Here is a 16,597-nt window from a genome sequence, read left to right as displayed (position 1 = left end):
TTCAAAGTGCTGCTCTTCACGAGGAGGTTCTACATTCCAGCTAGAATGGACATGCTTAATTAGCAAAAGGCCACTAAGCTTTCTTCAATTAAATTGATAAGCTGAATTCACAAGTAGCTCCAAAAATGGTCTTGTTATTTAACCGAAACCAGAGAGAATTAAGGTCATTTGTGCCATTTCCCTCAACAGCTCTAACCATCTTGCTTATAGTTCCCCATATTATCAGGAAAAGGGAAGTAGAAAACGCTTACGCCAACAAGTGTTGTTTTCTACTCTGGACTGAAACACTGGCTTCAAACCCTGAACATTGTAAAAAAATGGCATATGCATTTCCTTGGAAAAGTCATTCAGATAAAGAGGAACATCCAGTAACCTTTTTTTTCTACAGTGCTACTAGATTTAGCCAAGGCAGATACACAACTGGAAGCAGGGGGGAAACAGGAACATATTCCTCAGTACCTGTTTTTTCTAAGCATTTACAATTATATAGACTAAATCTATAGCTAGACAGTATGAGAGAACTGACTTTCTCTCCCACTGAAGCCCTCAGGGAATCTCGGAAAAGGGCTCCAGAAGATTTCCCAACCCTCCAAAACTGGGGTGCACAGGGAGTTGCAGTAGGGAAAGGAAACCAACCTTCCCCAATTCTGTAGATAGAAGCAATTCCATCAGCAGATATACCCCACTGGATCCTGGCCTGTGTGCAGAAACTGTACAGACCCCTTGGTTTTGTGAGTTCTAAAAGGCATTTAATGCCCTCTCCCGCACACTTACTGTCATATCACTAATACAGCCAGTGCCCTGCTTCCCTCTCCATTGCAGAGCTGAGCTGGACAGGAGTTTGCTTCTCTGAGGGAGCATCTCGCTTTCAGACATCCTGCCCCCAGCTCGTTTTGGGAGTGCTCTCAAAGATGAATGATAGACAAAGGTGGCAGGCTGCGATAAATGCATGGGGATCCATTTCAATGGTCTTTGTCTGGATCCAAAATAACTCTTGGGACACCAAGGAGGCCATTCAGAAGACCAAGAGCAAAAGAATGCAAAACTGTCTTCAATGGAGTACAGCCACAGATCATCATGATCGCTGTTCACTGGTAATTGATCAGAGCCAGTAAGAATAAATCCAAGAAAATTTGGGTAGGCAAAATGAAAGTCTAAGATATGCTAGTCACCATATCATCCCCCTCCCCAAGCAGCAAAGGTTTGTTTTTTCAATGGAGTGCCCTACAGATTACTGCATCACAGAGCTTCAGATGTTTGAGACACATGGCTGATACCCCTTTAGCAAAATTAATGACCACTCACTTCAATTGGGTAAAAACTATACAGCTTACAATGCTGGCAAGATTATCTCTCCTTCTCTTTTAAAATGTATTTGCTTTTCCCCTCTTTCTCTCTTCCCCATGATTAACTTTAAATTATACTTTCAACGGCCTGGGAAGAAAAACACTATTTTTAGAGTTATAGTCAAGGCAAAAGCTATTCATAGCCATAAACCAGTTCATTTCTGGGTTAATCAAATACTATGATGGCTCAGAACATCAGTTTAAGATAAAGCTTCTATTGCTGGGCCTTCCATACATGAATCCACACTGCATTCTTCTGTCAGTTTCTGTTACAGTGCAGAATCACAACATGTTCCAAGAATTATATGTGAGTGTAGCTTAAGTCACAGACACGTTGTGCATGTCGTGGGTTAGTACAAAAACATGGCTCCAAGTTCAAAATTGAAAGGCCAAAGCAGGACTGACAGAACCCAAGCCAAATTTGATAAGGGGGTAAAAGAGTAAGTCCAAGCAACTTCAGCCCAGAAAGAATAAAAGAGGCCATAGATGGTTTCCCAACAGATAAGTTTACTCTTCCTGCTCTGTGTACCAGGTCAAGGGTATCATTCAAGCAGGATCAAAGGAAGAAAACATGATGGCTGTTGAAACAGAATCAGCTTCTCAACATAGGTTGTTTAGTTAAATGAGAATTCTTGTCAATAACATAGTTGCATAACTCCTACAAAAATTCTCCAGTCTGACAGCATGTTAAGAAAAAGTGTTATACAATTTATTTTTATATCAGATTCCCAAACTTGGATCCCCAGATGTTCTTGGACTGCAACTCAGCACAGTTGTAGTTTTAATGTATTCGTGAAGGCTTTCATGGCCGGGATCTAATGGTTATTGTGGGTTTTTCGGGCTCTTTGGCCATGTTCTGAAGGTTGTTTCTCCTGATGTTTCGCCAGTCTCTGTAGCTGGCATGTTCAGAAGACTGGAGTAGGAACTCTGTCCATGCTCTGTCAGTGTTTCTGAACAACCTTCAGAACATGGCCAAAGTGCCCGAAAAACCCACAACAACCAGTTGTAGTTTTAGTCCAGGAACACCTGGGAGCCCAAGGCTGGGAACCACTGGTTTCTATCCATTTCCTGTACTATTTTTCTGTATAAGCAGTTGCCAATATCAAGTTGTATATCAGCTTCATCATTTCACCATACTGGCAGGACCAAAACTGTTCTGGCTATACTTTAGAGTTTATTTTAAGGAGAGAGAGAGAAATCAACTATATTACACCTGAGGTGCCATACATGGGAACCTTTCTGTCTGATCTCTGTTGTATAATCACTTCTCAAGACAACATGACCATCTATTTCTAACAACTTTGACAATGATTATATTAATTTTTCCCTAAGTTAAAAACCTCACAGAAGAGCTGGATTGGTTTCTGCATTGTTATAAGACCAAGTTGTCAATGCAGATAAATTTGGGTTGAAAACTGTACCTTTTTAAATGTAGCTAGCTACCACATGCATATAGAAATAGATCCACTGAATGGAACCATAAAATAACAGAGTTATAGATATTTAGAATGTCATAGTGATGGGGGAATATTCAAATCCATCTTAAGCATAATTGCATTGGTTACCATCAAGGGCAGAGGCTGATGCCATTCTAGAATAATAATGCATATGTTTTTTGTAAAACTCTTGATGACAGACACAGCAATTATTACTCAAAACATATTGCTAAATTGCCAGTCATGCAAAAAATTGTGATGTAGACACAACATCTGAGTTAGTGACCATTTCTAAGCTGGCTTGTTTAATCAGATACTTCGACACATGACCAAACATAATGAAAGAAGGTGTAATTAAGTAGAAACCCACCATTCACAACCACATGTGCTTTCCTTCACAAGAGCTGCTAAGAAGAACTAATACAATTCTAAAAAAAAATCTGCTGGAAGGCAAACTGGCCAAATCCTCATGGAACTAGATAATTCATTTTTATAGGACTCAATGTGAAATTCTATACTTATTACTGTAAAATTTCAGTTCATTTGTAATACAACTCAGATCCAGAGTACCACCTGTTGGAAGTCCTCTTGCCTCTTTCCCATTTGTGTTGATTTCCCCTTCTGTTGTAGCCCTCTTTATCCATCTCCCACAATCTTCAAGAGATGTTTTTTTTAACTGAGGTTCAACTAGATGGGCTGAAATAAAGGAAAATGCCATTTCACAAGCAAAATATTACACATGCTTCTTAGGATTCTACCATCCTTGCCCTCTTTAAAATTTTGATACTGAACTGCTTAAGCCCCTTTATAGTCCACCTCATCCAAAGTCTGTTGCAGCTTCCAAATGCCATAATATTGCAAAAAATATAGTCATGTCACTGTGAGGAAAAGAGCAAAAACACACAATTGCAAGTGTTATTCCGCCAAATGTAAACACTTAAGTGCATACTTCTAAGCATACCTACTCAGAAGTAAATCTCATCAGTTTCAATGACATTTTATCCCAGGTAAAACTACAGTCTCTAGCAGGTTCCACTGAAATCAACACATGATCAGTTTTCAGTAGCCTATAAACACATGCCATCCAAGCGTATCTAAGAAGATGGGCTTTTTATTCTTCTAAAAACCAAAAGATGCATTCAAGTCTTTCTCAAGATATAAAAACAGAAAAGCCCTTTCCTTTGCTAAGTATAATCCAAAACACAGGGGGGGGGGGAACCAAAACAATTTGATACAGTACTTATATGAGCCTTCAAAATCCAAGCATACATGTTCCCTATCCAAGCATCAAAAACCTTCAGTAGTCAATTAGAAATACCTTCTGGGCACTCCATCTATTTGATAGACAGCAACAGCTTGATTTGCTTATTGCCACTGCTTTGAATCCTCCTATTATGTTTTTTTTAAACCTAATTACACTAAAAAACAATTAAGTGCTGTAGGCCAGAGAAGTGTTAGGTTATATGTGAAAACAATCAGCACTTCGGGCAGCTCCCCGCATTATAAACAAACAACTAAAATATACAAAGCAGAAATTGACTGCAGAATAATGTAGTAATGAATTGAATAAATAGGCAGGGGCGACTGGGGGGAAAAGCCATGTTGTTGCCTTTTTACCCCATAGTACAGTACAGGGATTAAAACATAAACTTTTTTCCAGCAATAAATCTGAAAGCTTCGATGAAGGCAAGATGCTAGAAGAGTTCACAAAGCACTAACCAGGATCTCCATGCCCAGCTGTGACTGACTCGCTTTTTCGTTTTTTTTAAAAATTATCTGTTATAGGACTACAGGAGAGTGCAGAATTTGGAAAAGAAAAGTAACTGAGATATGTGTGGAGAATGAATGTGAATACATATTATGATGGAGAAAATTAATTTGCATTTCCTTCCACTAGCCATTTTATCTTTTCTTTGATGTTAACCTATGGAGTAGAAGAAACACCTTATCCAACACAAGAAAGGGTCTCTTGCCATTGACTTATTTGTATGGAACACAAGATACAAGCATTTTATCAATCATCAGATGGGTTTTGTAGAGGCTGGCCTGCTTCACTGATAGGCATATTAAATAATATCCCCTTCTCTCCCTGTCCCCAGATTACCCCATACACAAGAATCAGAAACACAGCAATATAAAGGAGACCCCAAGTCTCATTCTAGGACAGAACTGCCCCAGAAAGACTCAGGGAGAGCAGAGGTGTTTGAGCAGTAAACATGCCTTCAACCAATTTCTCTAAAAAGGCCATCTGTGCCTTTAACTCAAGATGCCAAAATAAGCCTCAAGAATTCATGGCCTAGGTCAGCCATTCTCAATGGGGACCTTGGCACATTTGACGGGGGCCACAGACTGGAAACAATTCTTCACACACCACCTTACAAGGTCCATTATACAATTCATACAATTCTAATTCAGCCTATATTTGTTTCCTATTGTGTTTATGACCCTGGCCAAAAATGGCTACCCTAGGTCACCTTCAGAGTGGATTGTTTTAATGCATTCTACACAGGCGTATTCTTGAAGACCATCTGGAGCAAACTGGTCCAGTGTACAACCACCAGAAATCTGGTAGGAAACAAGAGATTAGAGCCTATTACTCCAGTACATTACCAGCCTCATTAAATACCAGAACCTCTTCCCCAATTCAAGGTGATGGCTTTGACACTGAAACCATGAATGGCCCAAGCCTTGGGTCCCTTCCAAATCCCCTCCTCCCTATGAGCCTGCCTGGAAACACTATTCTTCTACCAAAGTATCTCACAGGACAGATCAGAAAAACAAATACATTCTGGAAACCATTATGGAAGTGGTTCCCAACCTTTTCGCTCTTGCATACCTCTTGGTAGCTTATTTCCATAACCTTCCTACCATTTGTCAAAATAACAAAGCAGCAGACACACATCTATTTCTTATGCCGGCCCACCCACTACCCACCCCAAGGGTTGCACTATGTCTTGGGCATTTCCTAACCTGGCTCCTTCCCATAATCCCCACCACCACCACCTTTCCTTTCTCGAAGCACTGGCACAGAACACCCTGCAGAAGCCCACAACCTTGTCCCACCAGCCTCTCTTCTTTTCCATGCCAACACCACTCCACTCCATGAGGAAAGCCCCAGTCTTAGCAATCAGTAGACCCCAAATTATAACAATACTACAGTTTGTGACTGTCACTGAAGCCACAGTATTTGGGTGTAATGTGGGCTCTTAACGAAGTAAGGATTTCAGACTTCCTACTGTACGCAATTGTTATTCGGCTCCACAAGTGCAGCATTATCAGAGAGGCAAAATAGTTCAAGTTTTAACAGCTAAATTTTTTTATCAAAAATCCAAGGCTGAAACAATTGGTTCATAAATTTACAATTAGCTTTTGCCAGTTCTGAATTGCTGTTTTCAGTAAGTTTCGTCTTCTCAGGCCATGTGGAATGTTTGAGAACCTCCATTTAGTCACTTCTACTTCTGAAACACAGTTCAGGATTGATTTGGTCTAGGACTGCCAGATTTAATAAAGGAAGCTAAGGGTCTGAATTTGCAAGACCACAGCAAAGCTGGTAACAACAAGATCTTCAGGAGATCAACTCTAATTCACAGGGCTGCCAAATGTTGAAAGTGACTTGGCAGCACATAACAACATGAGTCCTGGATGTCCTCTACACAGCGACCATAATGTACAGAGCTGTCTGCCCAGCCTGGGTCTTACCCTCTTTTGCACTCTGTGATAGATGACCATAAACAGTGGTAATCCCACCGTGGTCCTTTCTGTTAAGAGACAGGAAAAGGGTTCAGAATTCATGGCAAGTTTTAAATATCACAAGCAAACACAGCCATTCTCTGCACAGTTACTGTGACATTAAGACAACAATTATATTTTAATGAGATGATAAATAGACTCGCGTATGTGGGCAGCATATAAATTAAATAAACAAACAATAAACTGTGTGCCCTAATCCGGAGGACTTACCCTCTCGGGACAACTGCACCTGAATCCTTGATAGTATGAACACATGGCACAGGGGATATGAAGATCTACTCATTTTCCAATAGCCAACCTACTCTTGTTTCTAAAATTAGTTAAACTGAATGTTAATTGACTGACATATAAACCATAGATACACGTGTTTTAAACTGAAAACTACAGTACTATATTTTTATATTGCTTTATATAAAACCTATACTGCATTGTGACACGTCCATAAGAGTCAAAATACTACAAATGCTATGAATACAATCTAGATGTAGCACTGAAATTTGATCTTGATTTTATTCAATATGTTGTGATATTTTTTCATTCCACCTACAATCCTTAGCATATTAGGCAGATTTTCCACCAAGACATGGAAGCAAGAAGTTGTCTTGGCACTGGATATACTGGTGGCAAGTATGCCAACAACAAGCATCCATGCAGGAAGGGAAAGAATTTTCCCATCAGTTCTACAGTTAAGGGAAAACATAGTAAGGGGTATGTACTAAGATAGGAACATGTTCTGGATATTAAGTGCAAGGCTCAAGCATTCGTCCCCAAACTAGTTTTTAAAACAAATCATGCTTTTTTATATCCTACCTCCCAACTCTTAATGTACAACGTGTTACTTGGTGTTGTGATTTATCACTGAATATTGTGATTAAGGGATATTAGAAGGCAATGCAGAGGAAAAAGTACAACAGATTTGACAAACAATACACAACTTTGTTTTGTTTTTCTCAGCATTAAAGAAGAGACAAATATGTTTTTCATGTACAGATTCTATGTAACAGATGAGTTGTATTTTTTAAAAAAATAAGTTATAGTAAAGCTAATCTTCTTGGTTCCATGTCTTGTGTGTTTTGACAGATAAAGGGGAAAAGAAGTCTTGAGTCAGATCTGTGGATATGCATAAATCAGAAATTTATGCAGATTCAACGGTCTGACTCAACACTGCCTCTTCCTCTTTGCCTGTCAAAATACAGCACGTACGACACAGATCCAAGCTTTACTGTAGGATTATAAAACATTTGTCTTCAATTTGTTCCCTTTGGAACACTTATGAAGAATTTGTAGTAGAAACATTAGTATGCAATTATTTTATTTGACAATAGATAATTTTCATTTAGTAAATAAAAAATGAGATATAGTCCCCTCAACCTCCTCCTAAATCTAAATATGAGGACTTTTGCTAAATAGTGTAACCCTAGCTAAATAAGTGAGTTATACTTTGTGTGTTAAGTGAGAACGTACTTGTGACAGCCCTAATAGGGTTTTCATGGTAAGTGGCACATTTAAGGAATGGTTTGATCAGTTCCATAATCACCACTTCTGAGTCTCCATGGCTGAATGGAGATTCAAACTCAGGTATCCTGAGTCCTAGTCCATTATTCTATCCCTTACACTATGCTGGGTACTGTACTGTATTCTGTAGAACTTCACGCAGGTAGATATAACAAGAATTGTTTGACAAATGAGATGTAGCAAGCACTGGGCAAAAAACAGCTGAACAAGCACCTTCAAAACTGGGCACTGAGATCAACGATTAACACAGCGCTCATTTCAAGTGGTTTTCCCCAGCAACTAGAGCATTTTTGCAAGTGAAGGGTATGTTGGTTCTGTTTTCTAACATTGTACAGCGCTAAATGAGATAGGCGCTATGCCAGGCTCTGTTCCAGTGACAACCAGCCTAAACACAAGAAATCAGTGCGAATGGCACATCAATGGTAGTGCCTGACAAGCTATCAAGACAAACTCTTGAACTACAGCCACTGGGAAATATTTCCTGTAGTGCTTCCTGCACTAGCACATGTGCTGATTCAGGAGATGCTGTCGCTGAGGCACCCCAGGAAATAAACCACTTTTCATCCCTTCTGCTAAAGCCTAGCTATACAGGATCTGGAGTGCTGGATAATCTTTCTTCAGGAAGAAGGGCGTTTTACACATGACAGATTTATGCAGCTCTGACAGGCACTGCTAGAAGTACCTGAAAACTATGCTTGTTGGCAAGATTATATGTACTGTACCACCATTAGCATTCTTCACACAGTTCTTGAGATTAACACAGGCCAGCTCACAAATGGCTCTTCAGACAGATGTCTCTAGCTCTGCTTTAAAAGGTCTCCTGAAGACAACAGCCATGCTGCCAAGAGAAGATTAGGAGTATTTTGCCAGCTACGCAGCACGGAATTTGTAAAACCTCAGATGACTGCAGGCTTATCTAGACACAGAAACAGCACCAATTCAACCAACACACTCGTTACTAACGTGCAATTAAGCCTGTGCCATTCCAACTGTTATTCTTTCTGCATTATATTGAATTGTTTAGGGAACAGTGGGATTGGAAACAGCAAAACCAAACAAACCAGCCATACAGGATGATTCCAAATAGATTCATCTTCATTAGACCAGCGCCGCACTTAAAGAGATCTAGCACACCATTCTAGTCCACAATGATTTCAAGCCAAAGATAATACAGTTTTAAAATGTGATATGTCCCACATCTCTCTCCAGCACACTGAAATGCTTCTAATCTTAGATCAAATTTCCTGGTTCATACAATGAATGAAGAAAAGGAGACGGGAACAATAATGTATACACTTCCTTTCCAAAAAGCAGCCACTTCCCTCCCCGCCACTTTATACACAGCACTTCTTTCTACACCATCTCCCCTAGTTTCTCTCTTTAGCCCAAAAGACAGATACCATGTATGTATATTGATTCCATTAAGAACATACTGCACAGGATTTGAGTTGGCACCTCACCTGGTTTCACTCATTTAGACAAAGTCCACCAGGAACACATCCTGGTTTAGACCAAGCCAGAGACTGCCTAAAAATGCCCCTTCAAGGGAGAGTGGTTTCACACAGGATTATCCAGCCACGATGCCTCCACTAAAGCGACGGCAGAAGCAAGACCTCAGGATTTCCGGGGGGGGGGGGAGAGAAGCAAGTCATTCCGAGGGCAGCAAATGGCTTTACGGCCAGGAGGGAAACTCGTAGTATAAACAAGCCCCTCCATAAAAAATAACCCCCGCTATATCCCTTGCAACGACGTGCAGGATCCTCTACTACTGCTGCTGCTGCTGCTGCTGCAAGGGCTCCCCTCCGCAAGCAGCCCTGAGCCTGGAGGAGCTCCTTCCCTAGGCGAGTCATGCCTCTCCTGGGAAAAGGAGGGATCCGGATAGGAGCGGGGGCCCCTCCGGACCAAAGCCCCACCCGACGGCAAGAGCCCCCGGCTCTCCAGCGCACCCTCACCCGCAGACTCTGCTCCCCCCCCCCTCGCTATTATTCAGCGCCCCCCGCCCCTGTCCAGAGGAGGGGAAGGCAAGGCAAGGCTGTCCTCCCGGCGCCTCCCGACCGCTATGATAAAGGACCGCCGCCGCCACCACCCCCGCTGCCGCCTCGGCCGCCGCTTACAGTTCCTGATGTCGGAGATGAAGACGGCCAGGCCGCGCATCCCGTCCCCCTTCGACACCGCCGGCATCTTGGCGACCGAGCCCGAGCGAGCCTCCCACCTCGACGGCGGCCGCTCCTCGCTCTGAGGACCTTTAGCCTCTGAAGCCGCCTCGCCGCCCACGCCGCCCCGCCTGGGGCGCAAGCGCGGAGCTCCTCCTCCGCTTTCCCAACCGGGCCGGGAGGCGCCAGGCAGGGCTCCGAAGCGCCACCTCGTGTGTGGAGGAGGCCTGCGGGGAGGGGAGCCGAGCCAAGGGAGGGCAAGGGAGGAGGGGAGGCGGGCAGGTAGCCTCCCGGCCCGGAGGGGACGCCGCTTCTTCGGAGCCTCGGGCGAGCGGCTCGTCCCGGAGAGCAAGCCTCCCCCGCCCCAGGCCGGAAAGCGGCGGGACTTTCGCCCTAGGGAAGCATCCGCCGGGTAGAAATAGCACACCGAGGTATTTCAGTGCCCTTGGGCGACACGCAAACAAAACAAAACAATCGCAACCTGCCATAAGTCACGGCCTTACTCGGAAATGAATTATACCCACTATGACTTTGAAAGGGGTTTAGGTTACTGACCTATTCCCCCCCCCCCGCCATAGGAAACGCCTTATTTGGCATCTTTGGGCGTTGCCGTCTGTAGGGGGTCTGTGATGTAATACAGTATTACTTTACATTTATGATGTTAGATTTGCTATCTTGTTTCTCCAGAGCATGAAGCCTGGGTAAAGTAGTATGGAGGATAGGCTGTTACCCAACCAGCAGATCCCCCCTCTCCACGTTGCTGAAATGGTCCAATGGAAAGGCAAGAGCCAATACAACTGGTTCCAGCAACACCTCAGGAGTTGGCAGAACAACATGAACTGCCTTCGGGACTCCAGCTCTGGATTTTGCCTGGAGGTTAACTCCTGAAGCCTTTTCCATGAGTGGATATAGCCGCAAGGCAATGGAGGTTTGAAATAAAAAATAAATTATGAGATTTATTTTTTTGAGGAAACATGCATATGATTGAGTGCTGTCCTCTGAAGATGCCAGCCACAGAGACTGGCGAAACGTTAGGAAGAACAACCTTCAGAACACGGCCAAAGAGCCCGGAAAACCCACAACGACCATGCATATGTTTGCATTATTACTTCTTTGAAAATGAGTTCAAGATTACAGTATTGCAACCACCACTCTTACTGCAGGGTCCTATGGTTGTCTAGTACAGCCCATTTACTTTTTCAAAGGCCTTTACTATGTGGCAAATCTATATCCAGTTCAGAATTGACAAACACTGAATTTTGTTTATCTATAACAAACTGCAGAGATGAGACTTCAGGAAAGGTTTAGAAAGTTTAGATTTAAAAAACCACAACTTTGCTTTGAATTTTGACATCTCAATCACTTCAGTTAAAATTGTATCACTTCCTCCTATGCAAACATTACAATGTATGTTTTAATTTAATGCTTCAAAGTAGCACATGGAAGGTAATAATAGTGACAGCTGCTAGCATCTCAGTTATTTCCCAAATCCTAGCATATAATGAGTGCTGTGGAGAATAGTCCTTCAACAGCAGGAAACCTCTAAGCACATTTTGAGAGAGTAAAGCTCAAGATTATTCAATGAATTTACACTAGGGAACTGCAAAGCAGGTCCTTAACTGAGTGATTTGAAAATCCAGATCACCAAACCTTCTACTGGTTTGCATTGAAAAACCAATTTCTAGTTTACATTTTAAATGTCTTCCTATCTTGGGGTGCCTCTTTGTCTTCTCCCACTTTCTTTTCTTTCTATTTCTTTCCCTTCCCTACTTCCCTTTGTTTCTGAACAATAATTTTTGGCTATTGGGATCCTGTAAGTTGGCCATTGACTTTGGGTGAATTGCACATTGCCAGGTTTAGGGTGGTACCTACATATTCTCCCTCAGCTCCAATGCCAGTCTCTGTTTGTTTGTTTTTCAATTGCTCTTATGCTATGCTCTAGTATCTTTCGTAATCTGCTCCATGAGCACAGGCTGGAAGCTCTACTGTACAGTACCTCCAGCACCTGATAATGTCTACATCTGCCTGCTGCTGTTCTGTCTGGTGCCTCCTGCTGCTTGATCTGCTCTCCCCCAGGACATCTATGAAAATCCGCAGAATGGTGAAGCCCCACTATATAGGGGCTATTATGTCAGTACCTGTTATTCTTCTGCCAGTTTGTCTTTCCAATAGCACCCTGTTGTGACAGACTTTGCAAAATGTCACCTTGTTATATCTGGGGTGTTGCCAACATACCTGTGCCCATCTCTATGAACTCCACTGCTTCCTGTGTTAAGTCAATATGGAGCATTTATAAATAGGAACCTGTAACAGAATGAGTGTCTGGTTGCCAGCTCTGTTCCTCATCTTGCCTTCTGGTGTTCTGCCCACACAGCACTTGCCCACTTGTGTAAGAGGAACCAGTTACCATTCTACCCACATGTGCCCATAAAAAAGAGATTGTACATACATGGCCATACAAGTACCTACCTTAATTATATATGACCTGTGCCCACACGATTCTGCCTCTGGCAACCTCCATGCATGCATGGAGTGACAATGAATCCACAAACCGTTCCTTCCTTGAATAAGGGGAAACGACCAAAGTGTTTCTGTTTTGCCTTTTTTGCAGAGAGATAGACTGGTCATTGTGACCTCGTACTGATGCTGCCTCCTTGCAGATTAGCTGCTGTGATCTTAGAACCGTCTTTATTGGGCACGGCACCAGGTAACATAGATGGGATAGAGAGTTATCCAGTGACCTATGCAGCTTCTAAACTAAAAAGCATTATGTTAAAAATCTCAAGAAAGCAGAGATACTGAAACAAGAGAATCTTACTGTGAAAATATGGGAAGTGACAAAAATGGATATTCTGTCAGATGGGCTGAAAGAGTGTTCAATTCAAAAGGAAACTGAACGATGGGATGTATTGTATAAATGGCTGCAGTTACCAGATAATGTTGGAGTAACATAGAATTAAACTAAAATTAAATGATAAGATGAAAGCAGGAGGGTAATCAAACTGTGAAAAAGCAAAAAGTTGATTTGTTATTGTAATATGAATTGATTGGATGATAGTATACTCTGTGTTCTCCTATCCCCCTAACCCTTTTTCCCTCTTCCCTATTTCCCCTTACTTTTTGTATTCCCTACCCTGTCCTTAAATAAATACTTTTTTAAAAAGGAAATGTATTAAATCCTTTAATAAACATGTAATAATTTTTTCTGCTAGAGATTCGTGTCTAGTCTCCTTCAGGGGAGGGAGAGAATTTAAAGGATATTGACCTCTTTCAAGAGGGAAGCTGTGACTGGGAAACAAACTTCATGGGAAACACTATAGTTCTAGTTTTAGAAAAGATAGTCATTTTAGTCTGCTAGCATATCAGGCACATACAATACAATAAAATACAATAAACAATCAAGAAGACAAAAAGTGCACTTCTCCATAAAAGTTCAAATTAAAACATAGCAGTTAGTCTTTAAGGTGCCACAATTTTCTGTCTTTACTTCTTATTTTTCTTTAGTTTTTGTTTGATATCATAGTGCTATTTCCTATCCGCCCCCAAGGCAAAATAAACCATTCCTTGAAGAGGTACAGGTGGCTTGATAGCTCAGTAGTTTAGGACTCTGGCTGTGCAGCCAGAGGTTGGGAATTCAATTCCCCAGTATTCCTTCTATGAGTAGAGCCAACTTGTATGGTGTTGGACAAGCTGCACAATCCCAGGGTACCACCAGAAGAAGGGAGTGGTCAACCACTTCAGAGTATTCTCTACCTGGAAAATTTTGAAAAGGGTAGCCATAAGTCAGAATTGACTTGACAAATGATTACTATTATTATTGAAGCAGGACAAAAAAAAAGCACTAAACATAATGAAAAATGTCACTTTATTTACCACAATGAGGAGGATGTCATATGGATGGCAAGAAAAGTACTGTTAACTTCATTGATGAGTCAGACACATTATGGAGCACAAATGTGACACTTGGGAGAGCCCTTAGTGAGGGAGCAGATGCACTTCTTTAGCAATAGTGGATGATACATTTAAATTGCTCGGATTGTTGAGAATGACCTTATGAAATAGAGGAAGGAAAATATTAAATGCTTCAGACACTGGCTTCTGCTATGCCTCATGCGGCTGCCATGCGCTCTGTTATTGTCACCTAAACAATAAGGTAGGTAGGAGGAATATCAGTTGTAAAATAACCTTGCAGCTTGTGGATAAATAATAAAAATTAATGAAGAAGTAAGTTACAATTTTAGTTGGTTTTCAGTATCAGGAAAGTACACACACACACACACACACACACACACACACACACACACACACACACACACACACACACACACACACACACACACACACACACACACACACACACACACACACACACACACACACACACACACACACACACACACACATCATGGAGAGAAAGAGCATATAATGTTTAGAGAAAACTGAAGAGATGATACAGATGTGATCCAAATCATGGGACCTGTGTAACTTGCTGCATCCTCTTCACTTTTCTCTCCTGCCATGGGTGGAACCTAAGTCCCCTTTGGCCAGTGATATCATAAACACAGTCAATGTCATAGAGAGATGTAAGCAGAACCATATTCTATACAACTAGCAATAGGAATACTAGTGGGGAGTGGGGATTACTTTGACCCCAGCAATGCAGTATTGCATTCTGAATTTCAGGAGTGTGACATCTCTGCAAGATAAGAACTTATCTCAAGGGGAAATGATTGAGTGTCCTCAACAATCCTGGCAACCTCTGGGCATTAATCATGCAGTGGGGTGGAAAGAAGGAAAGACTAGAGGGGTGTGAACTCAAATAAAACTTATTTCTATCATGGTTTTCACCAAAAATAGCCATGTAAATATACTCAGCAAGTGTAACAAAAGCAAAATGAAAACAAGAACATTGTGGCACCTGTAAAACCAATGAATTATTTAAATTAGGGATATATGCAGCCTTTGGCCAAACATTTAAATATAGACCATATTAAGGATATTTGTTTATTTCTGTGGCACCTATGGGCACTCAAGAGCAGAGCAGTATTCCCTGTTGTTCCCTACTCTTAAATCTGACATTTGTGCAGTGATAAATGATAATATTAAATATTAAGTGCAGAAAGGGGAAATGAAAATATAAATTATAAGGCAAACGCTGAGGTAGCTCCAAAGAAGGAAGTTGAGACGTTCAACTCCTATCCCACTGAGCTAAATATTTCTCTTTCACACACCTATAGTAGAGGTTTTAGAAGAGGCAGCCATGTTAGTCTGTGCTAGCAAACCAAGGGTTCACTCTGGCAATGTTTTTGTATTTCCTTCGCTGCCACCAGTGGATTTCCCCCATCCACACTGTAAAAGACTTTAACCAGATACTTACTGCCAACAGAACTTGTTTATGAAAAAATATTAGGTTGAATCTGAATCACAGATGTTCTTTAATCATTTTATAGAATCAAAACCATTGAAATGGTTGTTGTGTGTTTTTCGGGCTATTTGGCCATGTTCTGAAGGTTGTTCGTCCTAACATTTCACCAGTCTCTGTGGCCGGCATCTTCAGAGGACAGCACTGAAAACCATTGAAACCTCATATATTTTGTTACACACTCAATCACCATTTGCTTTATTTATTCAGTCTAACCAGTTTACGTATCTTTGTTTGAAATTAATTCTTATAATTGTATTTTTATGTAAGTTATATTAATGTGTTAATGTATTAATGTGTTTTTAGCTATGTAAGCCGCCCCGAGTAGACATTGTCTAGAGGGGCGGGGTAAAAATCTAATTAAATAAATAAATAAATAAATAAATAAATAAATAAATAAATAAATATCAGTTCTCTCTATTTCTCTCTCTCTCTCTTTGCTTTTCAACCTCTCTTCTTCACACGTCACACTCTCCTTGTCTAACTCACTGACTGACTGAATGATCCCACCCCTCCAGTCCTCTCATAGGCTAATGCAACTGGCCTTCAGCTATGAGTGACAGGAGTGATGTGGCCATTCGTCACAAAGCGCTTATTATGAGAAGTGATTTTGCCTATTTTGCCGTTTGGGTGCTTTATTTTAAGGTAATGTTAACTTTCAGGCTTGATTGCTATGTTACCTAAAATAACCTGTAAATGAGTGTTCAGAAAGCCCTAGCCAGGTGTTTCAGAGTGAAAATTCTATGGGCATGCACCTGCATTTCTCTCTTTTAATTTCTTAGTCCCATTTCAGCATAATTCTTTTGTTTTTCCAAACATATTGGTCAGGGAGGTTTTCTTTAACTCTCACAGCTAATAACCCATGTCAAAAGCTATTTAAACTAGTACCTGTCCAGCACCAGGGTAGAGTGGAGGGGCAGGGGGAGTACCATTGTATATAAAAACACCTTGGAGGTTACTAGGCACTCGGTGGTA

The 16,597-nt window shown here is 41.4% G+C and overlaps 1 protein-coding gene across 8 annotated transcripts in view; it reads right to left on the bottom strand.

Annotated features, from left to right (window-relative positions):
• The window catches only part of AP2A2 (adaptor related protein complex 2 subunit alpha 2), a 76,119-nt gene extending 65,569 nt beyond the window's left edge, over positions 1-10,550 (bottom strand). For 4 of the 8 annotated variants that reach the window (XM_078383672.1, XM_078383674.1, XM_078383673.1 and 1 more), the window contains exon 1: positions 3,356-4,885. In XM_078383672.1, the coding sequence (XP_078239798.1) occupies positions 3,356-3,500 (145 nt within the window). In that variant the 5' untranslated portion in view covers positions 3,501-4,885. Of the gene's footprint in view, positions 1-3,355; positions 4,886-10,161 lie in introns of those variants that run through there. The other 4 variants (XM_020784160.3, XM_020784159.3, XM_020784161.3 and 1 more) reach the window with 2 other exon arrangements.
• Between the last annotated feature and the right edge of the window lie 6,047 nt (positions 10,551-16,597).

This window comes from Pogona vitticeps, chromosome 1 (genome assembly GCF_051106095.1).
Source record: "Pogona vitticeps strain Pit_001003342236 chromosome 1, PviZW2.1, whole genome shotgun sequence".
Lineage (NCBI taxonomy): Eukaryota > Metazoa > Chordata > Lepidosauria > Squamata > Agamidae > Pogona > Pogona vitticeps.
Note: the sequence above shows the minus strand (reverse complement) of the source record. Positions and strands in the feature narration are given on the sequence as shown.